General features: G+C 40.9%; 2 protein-coding genes across 2 annotated transcripts in view; one reads left to right on the top strand and one right to left on the bottom strand.

Moving 5' to 3' along the window:
• Nucleotides 1-15,532, bottom strand: part of LOC306809109 (acyl-coenzyme A synthetase ACSM4, mitochondrial-like) — an 80,447-nt gene that overhangs the window by 33,810 nt on the left and 31,105 nt on the right. The gene's annotated exons all lie outside the window — the stretch shown is intronic.
• Nucleotides 1-15,532, top strand: part of PDILT (protein disulfide isomerase like, testis expressed) — a gene marked incomplete at its 3' end in the record, with an annotated part of 19,209 nt that extends 3,677 nt beyond the window's left edge. The window contains exons 2-11 of the mRNA XM_079320886.1: nt 2,707-2,913; nt 5,743-5,876; nt 7,127-7,264; nt 7,698-7,808; nt 8,474-8,599; nt 9,570-9,767; nt 10,834-10,954; nt 12,332-12,513; nt 14,699-14,782; nt 15,395-15,532. Of these exons, the coding sequence (XP_079177012.1) occupies nt 2,707-2,913; nt 5,743-5,876; nt 7,127-7,264; nt 7,698-7,808; nt 8,474-8,599; nt 9,570-9,767; nt 10,834-10,954; nt 12,332-12,513; nt 14,699-14,782; nt 15,395-15,532 (1,439 nt within the window). The remainder of the gene's footprint in view (nt 1-2,706; nt 2,914-5,742; nt 5,877-7,126; nt 7,265-7,697; nt 7,809-8,473; nt 8,600-9,569; nt 9,768-10,833; nt 10,955-12,331; nt 12,514-14,698; nt 14,783-15,394) is intronic.

Below are 15,532 nucleotides of genomic sequence, written 5' to 3'. Positions count from 1 at the left end.
CAGAGAAAGTCTCAGTCACTCTCACAAATATGCCTATCACAGAGAGAATGAACTTTGTACACTTGCAAACACAAGCACTGACAGCACTGCTTTCAGGGCACATGCTAACACCATTTCCTCCAACTTACCAGAAGAATTCATAAAAAGACACAGACCCCAGTGAATGCTTGATTCCACAGGTTTCTCAGAATGCCTGCTGCTCTTCTTTCCAGTGAAAGTTTTTAGATCCTAGATAAACATGGGAATAACCCAAGGACAAGCACACAACTGGTGCAGACGTGCTGCTGCTTTGTGTGCTAAGCACACTCCCATCTATGAAAAGGTGATGTTTGCCTTTTCTAGCAGAACATTTGTACATCTAGTGAGGCTCTGGGTCAGCCACAGTATTCCTGCAACCTCTGACTGTCAGCCTGTGCTGAGATAATGACATTTAATAGGCAAGATGAGGGTTACTCTTGAAGACAAACATCTCCTTTTTAAGGCACAAAAGCTGAAGGTGATGCTATTAAGAAGAAATTGCAGTTACCTGCAGCAGAATTTCTTACTAGCAGGGGGTTCTCATTTAGGTGTCTCTCACACATGCTTATTTCAGTGAATGTTTACAATAATCCAAATTTAGAATAAACCCTGATGTTTACATAGAAGAAAATATCAAATGAACAGCAAATCTCAGTTAAAAAGTAGAGAGGTCAGCACAGGAGGTTATGGCTGTATCTCACTCTAGAATAGAAAGGGAGAATTCAAGGTCACACAAGCAAGCTTGCAACTGCAGCAAGATTAACATCCTTCCACTCTGCTATGTTAAACATGAATCTATCCTTCATCTAAAGACTCTTCTACAGAGAAATTTATATACCTGTAGTGCAACTGTAAAAGCAGCCTGCCCAGATGAGAAATGGGACTGCTGAAATGGTTTTGTGACCATGTCAGAAACTAACAGCCAGGAAATCAGTATCTGGCAGGAGAACAGGCACATTCACAATGACTGCAGCAATCCCTAAACCCTCAGTTCAGACAGAATAATGAGATTGGAGGCCACCAGCAATTAGCTATAGGAAAATTAACTCATTGTGCTTCTGTGTATACCCACTTCAAGAATTCTTTAGGGCCATTAAACACATTCATGTGTCAGCAAAAGATTTATCTGTCCACATTTCAATCTTTTAGCTCAGTAAGCTGCACCATGAAAAAGAAGAAGCAGCTTACTCAGGTTGTCAATGCACTGAATAGGTGAGAGTCAAAACATAGGATTTCTGGTTCTCTTCCCACTTTTAACTTTCAAATTGCTTTTATTTGCAACCCAGCTAAAACCACTGATGATGGGAACATTCTCCCATGTTAATAGGAGGCTGTTTTTGAGCTGACACCCTTTGAAGGGCTCTTGCTTCTGGCAGCTGTGGCACAGCACACTGGTTCACACAGGTGTCCCACCACCCACACATGCCCTCCCTGGTGACCTTGTCACCAGCTCTGCTGTCTCCTATCTGTATCTGCTCCTGTTTTCTGTGATGCTCCTCGAGTTTGGAGCCTGTGATGTCACATCAGCCCCAGCAGCTTCTTCCTCATCCCACGGCCTGAAGCCATCGGTGTCAACAAAAATCTAAACCAGGGGAAGAGAAACAAAACCCAAGAAAAGGCTCCAGATAAAAGGAGTGATGATTTCCTGCAACACTCAAATGACTTGGAAAATAAAGCACCTGGGAGGCAAAGAGAGAATGAGTGGAATGAAAAGGAATTGATGGAGAGCTGAAGAGGAGTCTAATCACTCAGGAAAGCAGGGGAAAGGTGTATGATGGATGTTTCCACATGATTTCTGGGTAGCCAAGGAAACAGTTTTTATCTGTCTGTTCACTCACTGAACTTGTGTCTCACAGTTAGCAGGTCAATGGTACTTAAAGTTCTCCTGGTCTGGCTGCTGGAGTCATGCACTTTTCCCAGCTGCAGCACAGAGCTACTAACTCTGCCAACTCTCAATATCTAAGCATGCTACTTATATTCCTAGTTAGCTGCAACTCTGACCACTCAGGTTTTTTTCAACCAAGTTGCAAAAATATAAAGCTCCAGGCCTTTATCTCTTACTTGTCTTTGAATGCAGAGCAGTTTGTGTGCCTAGTTTCCTTCCCCTGTCTGTTTTTCATGTTAATATAACTTTACAGCTCCAGGGCCCAGCCTAGGATGGTCCCTCTCCTTCCACCAAACACACAGCTGGAGAAGGGCTGGCACAAAGGACAGCACGAGGAATACACTGCCAGCCTTTAAAACACCACACTCTGCTCCTCTCTTTCCCTCCTCCATATCTCATCTGGAAAAATACTTTCTGCATTACAAAAGTTTGCCTCAGTGAAGTGCTTACAAAAATGGCATCAGAGAGTCCTAATGTGAGCAATATTTAACTCTATCCTTTGCCTATCTGAAACTCATACCCAGCATAATCAGTCAAACTACTTTTTAACTGCTGATCATATTTTCCCAGCAGAAGAATATTGAAATGTTGCTGGTTGTTCACCCTGATTGGTTCAAGGACATAGGGAGAGGTGAAATAGAAATAGCATCAATAGAAAGAAGTAAATATAATCCCTCATTTATTTCTGAGTCATAGAAGACCTTATTCAAACTCTCCAGCTACCACTTGACACAACAACCTCCACTAGAAAGCTTCATGCTGTGGCTTATGTAACCCATTGGCTTTTGATTGGCCTTTTCCAGATGTTACTTTGTCTCAGTCTTCTCAGAATTTTTCTCAAGAATTTGCTGAGGCTGCACGACAGCTTAGAAAAGAAGCTCCAAGGATCCAGTTTGGCAAAATGGATGTGACACACCAGCCCGACTTGAGAAAAGAATTTAATATTCAGACCTTTCCTACTGTGAAATTTTTTGTGAATGGCAGCAGGGAAGATCCCAGAGACTGCAAAGGTAAACTGTCTCCTGCACTGATAAGATAATGATATGTAATGACAGGATGTACCTATCTATTCCCCTGCTGAGAAGAAAAATATAGATGCTCAGATAAAAAATGCACAAGATGGAAAGCTGGTTTCACCCATGGTGTTGAATGTGAAATGTCCTCTGTATGAATATAGGAAATTGAACCTGAATTCATCTTCCAAGGGCATAACTGGGTATCTTCTCTACATTAAGTTCACACAGTCAAATTAATTACTGGTGTTATTCCACCGAGTACAGAATCACCCCAACAAGACACCTTGTTCCCAATTGTTACAATAAATATTAATGAGTTATGCTAAACAAGAATTGGGTCCCCAAATTGCTTCATCACTCTTCTGGTCACTGCAATTCCTATGGGCAGTGTTCCTCCAGAAACAGGTGAAGCAATGCTACATCTAACAAAGAATTGGGAATTCACAGGGTCCTTGGCATCCTTACTTCCTAAGCTAAGGAAAATAATTTTGCCATTTAGCCATCAGAGGGAGCTCATATGTGGCTTAGAATAAAACATCGAATAATTTGAAGCATTTTACAGAAAATTATTAAGCAAAGACAGCAACAGACTTGAGCAATCCCAGAAATCCAGGTCTTATTAAACATTTTTGTTCACTTACAGTATATACAAGAAAGGCTTTGTTTTTCATAAAATGATGAACTTTTAAGGAGGTGATACAAATTGCATGACTTGGTCAAGCATCTGTTAATGTGCTCTGAGCACATACAGGTGAGTCACAAGTTTAATACAAGGAACAAAAAAAGGAACCCAAAGTTTGCCTCCTGAACCTGTACACAACCTTGTGCTAAGATATCTTTAACTGCTGAGCCCCCTGTGGCTCCTGCTGAAACCTGATCTTCAGTATTTTTAGCAACTTGCTCCTCCTTGCTATTGAATTTCTTACCAAGTTCCCACCATCTATGCTTGTGCAAACAGCAGCCTCTGCAGAAATGCCAGTGAAAGCCTGATATGCCATACTGAGCTTCTGTTAGAGGTGCTGACACCTGAGAAAAGCCCCTCCCTTCAATCTCTGATTAAATCTACAGCATTGACAAGAAACTCTCTCAAACTGGTAAACCTGGCTGATTTTCTGTTGTGAAACAGTGAGTACAGAGAGCTGTAACACACTCATAGCTGTCCTGCAGAGAGCTGCTGTTTGAGGCACACTTTCCAGCAAGATGCAAAAATTAGGGAACTCTGCTGTTCTGTGCTTTGTAGCAGGCAGATAGCACCAATTGTTTGGAGGACATGTGCCACCAACAATGGCTTAAATTACATTTTGTTCACTTCTAAGTGCTAATGGGCAACACTGAGTAAAACCTCAGGTACCATGTTTGACTCTTATAGCACTGAGCACTGGCAATTGGAAATGTGCACTGGCCACCCAGTGACTTCTCACACAGGATTGGTACATATTTCATACCACAAAAGAAACTGCAGACCTTGCTTAAATCAATTAATTCAACTCTTTATGGAAGATGAAAGTTTTGAATGGTGTCCCTGGCCATGGACATAACATGAAAGCCAAATTCTAAGCTTCATAAAATCATAATTTACAGGTGAAAGGTCAGAATTTGGCTGATTAAAGGAAGCCAAGAGAAATACTAACCACACAGAAAATATGCTTAGGGGCTATAGCACTGACATAAGTGACAAGACCTCAGTTCTGCTTTTAGACAGCAGAAGTCAAGCACTATGTGGCCACTAGATACTGCTCTGGGCTTTGTTCTGTAGCCTATACACTCCAGAGCAGATGACTGTCTGCTTCACTTTAAAAAAAAAAAAAGAATTTTAAACTAGTTGCAGTGCTGTCTGCTGCAAAATTGATGGCAGTAAATGGTCTGACTCAATTTTGATCTTGTCACACTGCTACAATGCACAGTGCTGGGACTTGCATCTCTGATAATCCACTTGTACTGTACATCTTGACTCTAGCACCTAACTTTTGCTTTTCCATGTATGATTTTAATTAACCCTTACTGTGGTCCAACAAGCCTGTCTGTCATACAGAGATAAAAGGGCTAAGATTTTAATCACCTGAGCTTTAATTTGTTGCCTCAAACTCCTCTGAAAATATGATAGTTTAAAAAGGTGATTCTTAAAGAGACTCAATACTATAAAACTTCTGAAAGCTTAGGAGAATTTAGCAAATATTGACTGACTATAATCTCAGTAAAACTGGTAGTAGTAATTTGGAAGCCAAAAGATGGAACAATCCAGAACTAAATGCCAATTTTGGCACTTCAGCTTTGTTTCTTATGTCTAAACTGAAGTGATTCTATGGCCCCACAGAGGAATTTTAACATGTCTCTGTGCCTATCAGATCCCTCCTGCAGCATCAAAGGAACAATTTTGACACCTAATGTAATTGAAGGAACAGTTCAATAAAATCTGCAATTGGTTTGAAGCCATTCTGGATTAAACCTTAGATCGATGGCACTTTATAGCTTACTGTGATTTGGGGACACATGAAATCTTGCAGGACAGGTTTTCTACCTGTCTGAATTTCCTCACCTCTATTCTCCACGTGTGATTAATCATTTAACTGGACATAAAACCATTTGCAGAAGTCTCAGGAACTGATCCCCTGTTGATCTTCCAGAGTCCCAGCAGTTTAGATGGTGACCAGGACCTGAGGTTGAATTTGGGTACCTCAAGCCCCCTCTCAATCAGCTTTGACCTCAGTCCTGAGTCCATTTGTATTTATCATTCCTCTGCACTTCCACTGCCTCTGTCCTGATTGCACAGGAATTTCTGTCATTCATTTTGACTTTCATTTTAACTCTCTTTTCCTTCCACAGGAGTCAGGAAAGCCTCAACCTTTATTACATGGGTGAAAAGAAGAACAGGACCTAGCACTGTTTTAATCAACTCCACTGATCAGGCTGAAGCCATCATAAAATCTGATGATTTAGCAGTGATTGGCTTTTTCAGGGTAATTATCTGGAAAGCTCAAAAGACTCATTTCAGTTCCAGCTTTGGGACATACTGCTTGTTATCAACACCAAATCCTACACATTCAAAAGATAAAAAACCTCAAAACCTAGAACTCACCAGAAAAACCAAGGCCCTCAGTTTCTCTATATTTGAAAAAAAACCAAAAACATTAACTTTATCTATTTTTTCATATTTATAGACAAGCAGCACAGGCAGAAATAAGACAATTTGTTTTCTTTTCTCAAGCAAGTTCTACCAGTTTCCAGAGCAGAATAAGGTTCTGAGCGTTTGGGCTGGATGCTAATGATGAACAGTCAATAGATATGCTGTCAGAGTGAGAAAAATAGGAACAGCTTTTTCCTGATTTTTCAATGTGTCCTTGAAATCTTTAATATCTGGAAATTCAATCAAGGATTTTCTCCAACTAAAGAGACATTTATTCTGGTATCTCTCTGCCCAGTTAAAAGCACAATGTCTGGACTCATACCTGAACCGATAATATCCCAATATGTAATAATAAAATATAATATGTGCTGGCTGCAGTAGATAGTCCAAGTTTGGTGGATATGGAAAACAGGACTCATTACCAACATGTCCCATAGCAATGAAGCTGGTGAGCACATAGAACATAACAGGACAAATTGTGAAAATGCTCAGTGCCCAGAATTCTGCTTTGCAGCAATCTGCTTGCAGCCACTTAGGAAGGAAGGCAGTTTTCCAGTGCTGGGGGAAATTGAGAATCTCTTTGTATCACAGGGATGCCAGAGAGTTCCCTGAACCACCCTGAAGGCAGACACTGCCTGCAGATCTGTTTGACTGGACACTGGTTTAACTTGGGGGCTGAAATGACACCAGATGAGCATGAGCTGGGGCATGTCAGAAATTTAATGGGTGGAAGCCAAAAAAAACAGTGTCCAAGCAAATAAAGAGCCATATTTGGGCTTCTATTACTCACAGATTGCTCACAAATAGGAGTGCCAGGATGTGTTGGAAGGTCTCAGCATATAAATTACTATTCATCTAGCATGAAATAATCATCTGATTAAATCAAATCTGGAAAGTGCTCTTGCCTTTCATCCTTATTTACTATTAGTTTGAGGGTGGACAGCACAGTGAGTGTTTGGTCCTTGCCTTGAGAAGGAAAAGCCTGCTTCACCAGGAACTCCAACTCTTACACATCTTAGCAGGATATAGAGCAAATAATAAAATAAATAATAAATACTTAATAAATACTCTTTCTGGGACTAGGAACTTCACCATGACAGTGTGGAAGTTTTGAGTGAGACAGCAAGAGATGTGCCAGAGATGCCTTTTGGGGTGACAGCCAGTGAGGACATCTGTGCTAACTATGGCATCCAAAGGAACTCTCTGGTTGTGTTTAAGAAGGTAGGAGTACAAAAGTCAACAGGTAAGGTGCCATGACAGCTGTGGGCTATGGAAAGGCAATTGGGAATTTTTCAGGTTATATATAAATTTTATGCCAAACTACATTTTTAACCAAAATTACACAGAGTAGCAGCAATATTTAGACTGGGAAGTAGTCAGACCAATGATTTCCTGAGTGAGCACATCTCACAGATAGTGTGGATAGATGTAGGAAAGATCTTTCAGTGTGTCAACATTACTGAACAAATTAGAACTGTCAGCTGCACCTTGAATTTTAGCTGTTATCTTGTTCTTCAATCTAGCTGTGACATTCATTTTACAAGCTATGGAATTTCACTTGCTGAAGATGATAAAACTCTCACTTTTAAAGCCTGTCATGTTGCTCCTAGAGCTGATAAGGCCACCACTCTTACAAACTTCACTATTTGTCCAGGGAAAACCTGTGCATAATGAAGTGCTTGAAGATGGTGCACAGAACAAGCTGGGCTTGACAAGGCTGATCAAAACCTTTACCCTGGATTTAGTCACTGAATATAATATTGAGGTATGTGCATTGCACTCTTTTAGCAAAAACCACAGGAGGAAGACAGAAATCCATGCAGGATGATCACCTGGGAGCTATTCTGCAGCTGAGGGGTGGGAGGGGGGAAGGTCAGTCCCTAATCCAGCATTCCAGGGAGCTCTGGGCCAGGCACAAAGGGAATAAACCAGCAGGAATTGCTGCTGGCCTGGGGGACACCTCTGGTTATAGGGTGGCATGAGAAAAACCTGTCCTGTGCAGGGAAGGAGACACAAGCTGCTGCTGGGATCCCCAGAAGGGAAGGAAATGCCCAGGCAGGTCTGGCCCCACAGCTGCTGCAGCTGGGACTGCTGGGCAGCACCTTCTTTTACTTTCAGCATTAATTCTTCTGTGGGTGTTACACAGGAGGTCAGATTGGAAGATCACTGTCCCTTCTGACTGTAAAAATCTATGAATAGCTATGAGGTTTTTCCTGGAAAAAAACAAAAAAACCACTCAGCAGCTGCTGATTCTTCTTTATCTGTTTTAAAACAATGAACAAAATCAAATGGTTATGGAAATGACTGGGAACTGAGTCTTCAAAAGTAAAATTTGCAATGCCAGAACTTAGGGATACTGATATGCTGAGCCTCTGATTCACTGTTGTGCCTACAAAGAGTGGAGCAGATGTTGAATCTTTTGTTTCCCAGACATCTGTGAAGATTTTTGATGTCCCTGTTGAAAATCACATCCTGCTGTTCACCCCAACGAACTCGGAGACATTCAATGAGATTTATGAAAACTACCAGTTTGCTGCTGCACAATTCAGAGGAAAGGTTTGTAACACTGAATCCAGATTTGCAAATAGGAATGCCAAAAGGCCAGAGGAAAACCACTCACCAATATTACTGGTGAAAACAAACTGCTGTCAGTCCATCTTCTAACTCTACCAAACAATTTAAATACAGTTAAATACATTTAAATACAGTTTCAGTATTATTTGAATCTGTTAAGGACAAGTTGAAACATAAACTTCACTTGGAAATGATTCTTCAAAACATAAAGACCACAAAGAGGAACACTAATTCCAGCTGTTCCAAATTAACCTGTTTCTGATTTTACAAATACAATTTTCTGGGAGCAACTTCCAGCCAAAGGCAGTTTTAGCAATATTCTGGAAATTTCTGGCTCTACTGGGAAATACAACAAGGAACCCAGAATATTGCCTGAAGAAAAGGCAGAATATTGCCTGAAGGAGCCAGATACAAAACCTGAGGAATATCACAAGGTGTGTGCAAAGCCTGGTCTGCTGCCATGTGTTTGCATGCACAGTTATATATAGTTATAGGCAGTCATGCACACAAGTATTTTGGTTTTCTGTGGTGCTATTCCTGCTCCAGGCACATGAGACACTGAAGAATAGTAAGGCATCTTGTAATAAAATATCACATACTGGTAAATACATGTGGGTTACAGATGTTTCAGTTCTTCTGCCTGATAAGATTTATGAAGAAGAGCAATAAGCACTTTGAGGGGTAATTTAGAAGTGTTACTAAAAGATGTGATAGCAAACAGCTGTGAAAGGACAGTACTTCAGTACTTTTGGCTGCTTGACATTTGTTATTAACTGGGATCAAGGTGTAATAACATCCACTGCTGGGTTTTGGTCTGAGACCAAAAATTATTCCTGACAGTTCCTTGAATTTAAGGTTGGATCCTACCCCAGTACCAAGCTCCACATTTCTCCAGAATGACTAAAGCAAAGCTGGAAGACCCAAGCAGATGCAGAATTCTCTTTCTCACCAGATGTTGTTTGTTTTGGTGGATACCAATGAAGCAAGGAACGGGAGGATCTTTGAGTATTTTCGCATCAGGGACATTGATGTTCCTGCTGTGAGAATCCTAAACCTGACCAGTGATGCCAAGTACAAAATGCCTGCAGATGAGGTGACTGTGGAGAACATAAAAGAATTTTGCCAGAGCTACCTAAATGGAAAAGCAAAGGTATGTTCATTACTAATGGGATAGCTCTCTACCACACCAGCTAAAACATAACAAATTGGCAGAGTAACCCTTTAAAAATTAGAACAGTGTCCTGCTGTGATCACTGGTTTATTCATCTGCTGTCACCCTAATGCATTCATCTACAGTTGCTGGCAGAGCATTTCCCTGTATTTAAAAATTAAGGTGAGCTACAAAGTTTTCCAGTCTTCCAGTGTAAATATTGGATTGATCACCTATGGCCCAATATTTTAACTGATGCCAGCTCTTCTATTTTAGTGGTTTGAAAACTCCCTATGTCTCACTTTTCCCAATACTATAATGGAGATATTTCCTTTCCTTCACTGGGGAGAGATGCAAACAATCATTGCAACAGATTTCAAGGTTACAGAAAAATCCAGTAAATAGAAAATGGATTTAACATTTGGTATTTGTTTTAAGCAAGTTTAGCAAAGTGAATTTTCCCAAGGGGATCATTCCCAATTGTAAATACAGCATTTGTTGCCATAATGAGGTATCATCACACTTGTGAAAAATGCATTAAAGTTTTTTGCTTATTCAGTGCACCTCAGGGTGATTTACAGGGAGAAAAGATAAAGCAGTCAGTGTGAGAGCAGGCAGAATTTAAGAAATGTGAGCAGGCAGATCCTGCATTCAGTGCTGGAGGGGAGCACAAGGACAGAAGCAGAGGGGATGTGGCTCTGTCACCAAGATCTGCCTGGGGCCACAGTCCCTCCAAGGACAGATTCCACAGGGCACCTGTGCCTCTCTGCTGCTGTGCTGTAAAGAGAAATTCCCAGCTACTGCCCTGTAAATGGTAGAAGTCATGTGGAGACTGTGAAGGAAGAGATTTAAGCAGAAATTCACTCTTTCTGGTGTGTTTTACATCACTTTGAGAGCACACAGTATGTAAACTTTTCAGTAGCCCAGCTGCTGAACATTGGGCAACAAGAATTCAGGACAAGGAATACAAGGAATAGTGTCCCATCAGTCTCACATTAACTTGGGCTAGAGTTCAATTTCTCACTGCTCCCTGCACTTTCACAGCAATATTTCTGTTTCTGCTCAGCAACATCTCTCCAGTGAGGAAATTCCACCAGACTGGGACAAGACACCTGTCAAAGTTCTTGTTGGGAAGAATTTCAACAGCATCATCTTCAATAAGACCATGACTGTATTTGTCATGTTTTGTAAGTGTTGTCATTGAATTCAGATTTTAAGCTGCTTTAACATGATCAATTGGAAGGAAGAAATGAAAGCTCATGCTCATATACCCAACTGATCTTTGCACTTTACAGGATCTGAGCTCAAGGAATTTTTATTGTTTGTGGAAAGAATTGAAGAAAAATCTATGGAAACACTGTGATACCTTTGCTGACTTAGTGTTGCACGGAGTAGCACTGTATCCCTTCAGTAAATATTTGTCAAGGCCATATCAAATCTCTGTGCTGAGACAACACAACTCTGGAATGTCATGGTGCATGATGGAAGTGTGTTGTACAGCCTGAGTCAGGCTGTCTTCCAAGGTCAGAGGGAGAGTTAAGTGAAATTCTCTGGTTGTAATGCTCTAGGATTAAAATCCAGATAGGAATTGTGGTTTAGGAAATTGCAACTCTTTTTTTCCTCCTCTGTCTGTAAGGGGTATGGCTTCCTTACATGATTCTTTCCAGCAAGAAACCTCTGCCCTATCCAGCCAGCAGGGATTAGTTTGTGCCTTAGTTGCTTCAGTAAAGCAAACATGCAGCATCAACAGAAATATAGACAACCACCTGTACTGCCCTGAATTCCAGAAATTCCTGAAGGTAGTACATTCCTGCCACCCTCCTTGCTGGCTGCAGCTGTGTCACTCACACGAGTCATTTTTACATTTCAGTATCACGAACAAACTGAATGATCTAAGCAAGAATTGAACCAAGTCCTCTGGAAATGAAAGGCTGGTTAAGAGAATGTACTGTATTCAGTCAAGTGCTCCTGAAATTTTAATTCTGTGTAACTGAGTGTGAGCATTGTTCTCCTGACTGAGGGAGAACAATGAACACTGAAATTGTGTTGTGAGCTCTCCAAAGACATGCTGGGCTCTCAGCAGTTTGCCTTTCTGGTGACCTGCATCACTGCAGTGCTCAGAGTCAAAACAGAGTCACAAAAAAATACAGAGTCACAACTCAAACTCCTCTTTCTACAGCCAACATAGCATGGTTTATGAGCACAGTTAATTTTAGTACGCAGGAAGAATTTTGTAGCTCTGACAAGTATTTCAAGACAGGAATGATGCAAGTTTTACATGGGTTGTACTGGATATCTGGCACACCTCTCCAGCACAGTAGTGCAGGTTTTGTGTTTGTTTAGCTCCATAAGGAGCTAAAGAGAGCTAAAGCAGCACTGCTATCAGGAATGTGTTAGTGAATAACTACTTATCACTTACAGAAACATGAAATTCATGAAGGGCAAATGGTTTCAAGCAGAGCTGGAACCCCAAACCCTGTTAACCTGCAGGGCTGGATGGGTCCCTGTGATTACACCACCCCAGGCACTGCTGTGCCCTTCTAATTCTATTTTTAAATTCACAGATGCCCCTTGGTCCCACGAGTGCAGAAAACTCCTGCTGGTCTGGGATAAGCTGGGAGAGCAATACAAAAGTCACAAAGACGTGATGATTGCCAAGATTGATGTCACAGCAAACGACATCGTGTCGGTGGGGCTGGATCGTTATCCCTTCTTCACACTGTTCCCTGCTGGGGCAGAGCTCAGGGTGAGCAGCTCCTGGGGATTCACACCAGGGCAGGGCTGTGCCTGCACAGGTGTCACAGGGACAAAGGAATCCCTTCTCACAAAGCTTTGGTCCTTTTCTGCTCAGCACTGGCTGTGAGTGAGCATTTCTGAATTATTGGTGAAATCCTATTCAAGAGGCTGTGGCAGGAGCTCAGTATCATTCACTCTCCTGGATCACAATCCTTGGGGCCTCACATCCTGCTGTTTAACAATCCCCACTCAGCCTCTTGGGTTCTAGCAGCAGTTTAAACTAGGAGTGAATTTTAGTCCCCTCCTAATGACTGCAGTGCCTTTTTACTTGAAAACATGACAAGAGATGTTCTGTCAAAGGATTGCTTGTGCTAATTGTTTAGATCATGTATAACAATTGTCTCTAAAATGTTGGTACTGTTCCTTTCCCTTCTCATTTTCACAAAACCCAAATCAAAAGTTTTTTTCTATACATTTAAGCCAGTTATTTTACTTAATTCTGGTATCCCAACCTCCCCTGGTAATAAATATTTGTTGTCAAGACCAATAATTTTCTCAATATTCTACCTAATGAATCAGATAGGTTACACAAAATTAGAAAATGCTGCTGAAAGTAGAGGCAAAAAATATTAAATAGCTACATTCTCCATCTATGTAGATTATCTAATTAAAAAGAAAATATCACTGAAGTAAAAAAATTAAGATACCACTATAATTAAGGCATTACTAAGCTTTTCATTTTCCTTCTTAGTTGTAAACTTAAATTAAATTCTAAGACATTTACCCATGTCCTCATTTAATCTTTGAGAGATTTTCCTCTCAGATGTGCATGCACAACTTCTGATAAATTGAACTGCAGTCTTGAACTCTCACACAATATTTAGTCTTCTAGCAGAAAAGCAGAAACCCATTAAATGCTCATAAGAAATGTCAGTTTGTAAAAAAAAAAAAAAAAAAGGAAACAAACAAATTAACAAGCAAAAAAACTTCAAACCAGAAAAAACTTTCATTAACTCTTAAGGGATTTTTTCATACTTAATACTCTGGAAATAAAAGGTATTTGAAATCTCAAGTTCTTCCTTGTGTGCACATCCCCAGTAATGCAGGATTCAGCTGCATCTCTGGCTCTTCAGGCTCTGAGAAATTATCAACCAGAGCTGATAAAAATCACGACTCATCTGAGAATGTTAATTGCCTCAGGAGAAAGAAAATAATCTTTCTCAACAAACTTAAATTTACAAACATAAAAACCATTAAAAAGTAGTTTCAAAGCTGCCACACTTTTGATTAAAATGGAATGGAAATGCCAAACTTCTAGTGTACCAAAAATGCACAATTTTAGTGAACTCATCATTCTGGAGGTGAGTTTACAGTTCACAGTTTTTTGTTTACAGTTTTTTGAACTCAAATCAGGTGTAAGAGGACCCAGTGTAAAGTAACACAACATTATTGATCATTATTGATGGAGTGAGTTTAACCCATCTGAGAACAGGCATCCACCTATTTCTAAATACACTCGGGAAACAGCAGACAATTCCCAATGTCAGGTACATGAACTGCTGCAAATTTCTTGCTAAAAAACTACTGCAGAAGCCTTTTATACTTCTATAGAGCAAAAGTTTTTTGGGGGGAGGAATCTTTAAAATACAATATCCACTCAGAAAATTTTAAAGCTCAAAATTGAAACTACTTATTTAATGAAACTTTCTCAGAAGAGAATCCTTAGGAAATCCCTAATTTAAGGTGAAGTATAAGGAAATTAATGTCACTGCTCAACTTCCTCCTGTTCTTACAACAATGGATTTCAAAACTACTCCAGAATTTGAATTTCCATCAAATCTTTGAACAGCTTTGAATAGCATAGCTGGACACTGAAAAGACTCTGCTCTTCAGAACAACTTGCCAATGTTTATTGTTAAGGACAAAAAACCCTACTGATGTCAGTAGCTGGCAGGATCCCAAACTAGTACCATAAAATAATGGTTGTTTTTTACACAAATCCTTTTCTTCTAAGGAATATACATCTATTTCTTCTTTATACTCAGTTTTCAGATGATGTTAGAACCTTCTATGCCTCTGCCATTGCTTTCTAAACTGAGCAGAAAACTAGAGTTTGGTCAGTCTAAAGAACCCAAACCCTTTCACTGTTATTTCCAAAATTTTGTGTACAGTTACATACTCAACTTTATTTTCAGGAAGTGGCCTATACTGGGGAATACACACTGGAGGCCTTTTCTGAATTCTTAGAAGAACAAAGAAAGATGGGAGCAGGAGAGCAGGTAGGCATTGGGTCCAGACCTGCTGTGCAATCCAGGCAGGCTCAGCTTGTGGAGCATCCCTGGGCTGGCTGTGGCACAGCCCCTGCTGAGCCCCTGCCCCTGCTGGGCTGATTCTGACCCAGTTTGCAGCTGGTTCCATCCCCACAGCAGCTGCAGTCCTGTTCCCCAGCCTGGCAGGCACACACCCACTCCCATCCCTGTTTTTGTCACACAAACCCTCATCTCACACATCCCTGAGTCACTCCATCAGCGAGCACAAAGGAGCTGCAGCCTGGCAGGTGTGCAGCAGCACTTGCTCATGGTTTTACTGGGAAAAACAGCCCAGCTGAGTGTCAATTGTAGCTGGAATTGTTCACATCTCCATTGCCCACCTCATTCTGCTGCATTCAGTGCAGCTTCTCCTCCTGTGAAACAAGGACACAGCTGACAGCAGATGCTGTCCCTTCTCTGAGCAATCTGGTTGTGATTATTGCCCAGTCCCTCCACCCTTTCTTCTCTCTAAATCACACCAGAGAAGTGTTTGCTGTCCCACAGCTGCCTGTGATTTAATCACAGACACTTCTCTGCAAAAAGACACATGGTAAGTGAACAATGTGACTCATCTCCACACAGGGAACAACAAGCAACAGGAATAATCCTGACATGCAAATGGAGACACTGTCCACCCAGTATGAGAATCTTGGGTCCTTCTGCCCAGAGGTGAAGTGGAACCACAGGGTGGAAATTGTTAGTAACACTCTTTTCAGCTAG

This window comes from Erithacus rubecula (genome assembly GCF_903797595.1).
Source record: "Erithacus rubecula genome assembly, chromosome: 17".
Classification (NCBI taxonomy): Eukaryota; Metazoa; Chordata; class Aves; order Passeriformes; family Muscicapidae; genus Erithacus; species Erithacus rubecula.
Note: the sequence above shows the minus strand (reverse complement) of the source record. Positions and strands in the feature narration are given on the sequence as shown.